This window comes from Buceros rhinoceros, unplaced genomic scaffold (genome assembly GCF_000710305.1).
Source record: "Buceros rhinoceros silvestris isolate BGI_N320 unplaced genomic scaffold, ASM71030v1 scaffold12653, whole genome shotgun sequence".
NCBI classification, from domain to species: domain Eukaryota; kingdom Metazoa; phylum Chordata; class Aves; order Bucerotiformes; family Bucerotidae; genus Buceros; species Buceros rhinoceros.
In genome coordinates this window covers 49,621-50,278 of record NW_010401917.1, presented here as the reverse complement: position 1 = coordinate 50,278, position 658 = coordinate 49,621, and the positions used below count along the sequence as shown (strand labels likewise).

Here is a 658-nt window from a genome sequence, read left to right as displayed (position 1 = left end):
TGGCTCCTCGATAACGTAGAGGATGGACTTGCCGCTGGAGTCCTCGTAGTACTGGAACCGCACCACGCAGTCGTTCTCGTCCTTGTAGGTGCAGTTCACAGCATCCTTGCCCCTGTCACCTGCCAGAGCGAGAGGATCAGAGCTCCCCGTGCCAGGGGGATGCACACGTGGAGGGAAAGCCCCCGCCGGGTTTCCACGCGTTAGGGCAGGGGTTTGGCTCCCCTCTCTTACCCAGCTCCTCCACCGTCTCGATCTCGTCCCGGCACATGCGGCTGCAGGACTGCTGCGCTGCCAGCGCTCCCCGCTCAAACTTCTTGCACTCCACACAATCCCTGAGGAAGAGGGCAGAGGTACCGTGATCTCCTCCATGCTCCAGGGGACTGTCACACCTTTCAGGCTGTGGAAATCACTACAATCCCAACCCAGCCAGGCTGCAGCGGGCAAGAGCTCCTGCTGCCACCGCTGCCAGCTCCCTGATAGGGTATGACCCATCCCAGCTCTCTGCCGGCTCCCTGATGGGTACAGCCTGTCCCAGCCCTCTGCCCTCTCTCACTTTTTGATGGTGCAGGCATCTGGGCACGTGGGACACTTCTCGCAGGTGTCGCCGTAGGAGCCAGGCTGGGTGCAGTCGCACTTGCCGCAGACGCAGGAGCCGTGG

At 62.3% G+C, this 658-nt stretch overlaps 1 protein-coding gene across 1 annotated transcript in view; it reads right to left on the bottom strand.

Annotated features, from left to right (window-relative positions):
* ITGB3 (integrin, beta 3 (platelet glycoprotein IIIa, antigen CD61)) overlaps positions 1-658 on the bottom strand; it is a 20,785-nt gene that overhangs the window by 2,152 nt on the left and 17,975 nt on the right. The window contains exons 13-15 of the mRNA XM_010132457.1: positions 554-658; positions 232-332; positions 4-119 (exon numbers count right to left, since the gene is read on the bottom strand). The exon at positions 554-658 is cut by the window's right edge and continues 15 nt beyond it. Of these exons, the coding sequence (XP_010130759.1) occupies positions 4-119; positions 232-332; positions 554-658 (322 nt within the window). The remainder of the gene's footprint in view (positions 1-3; positions 120-231; positions 333-553) is intronic.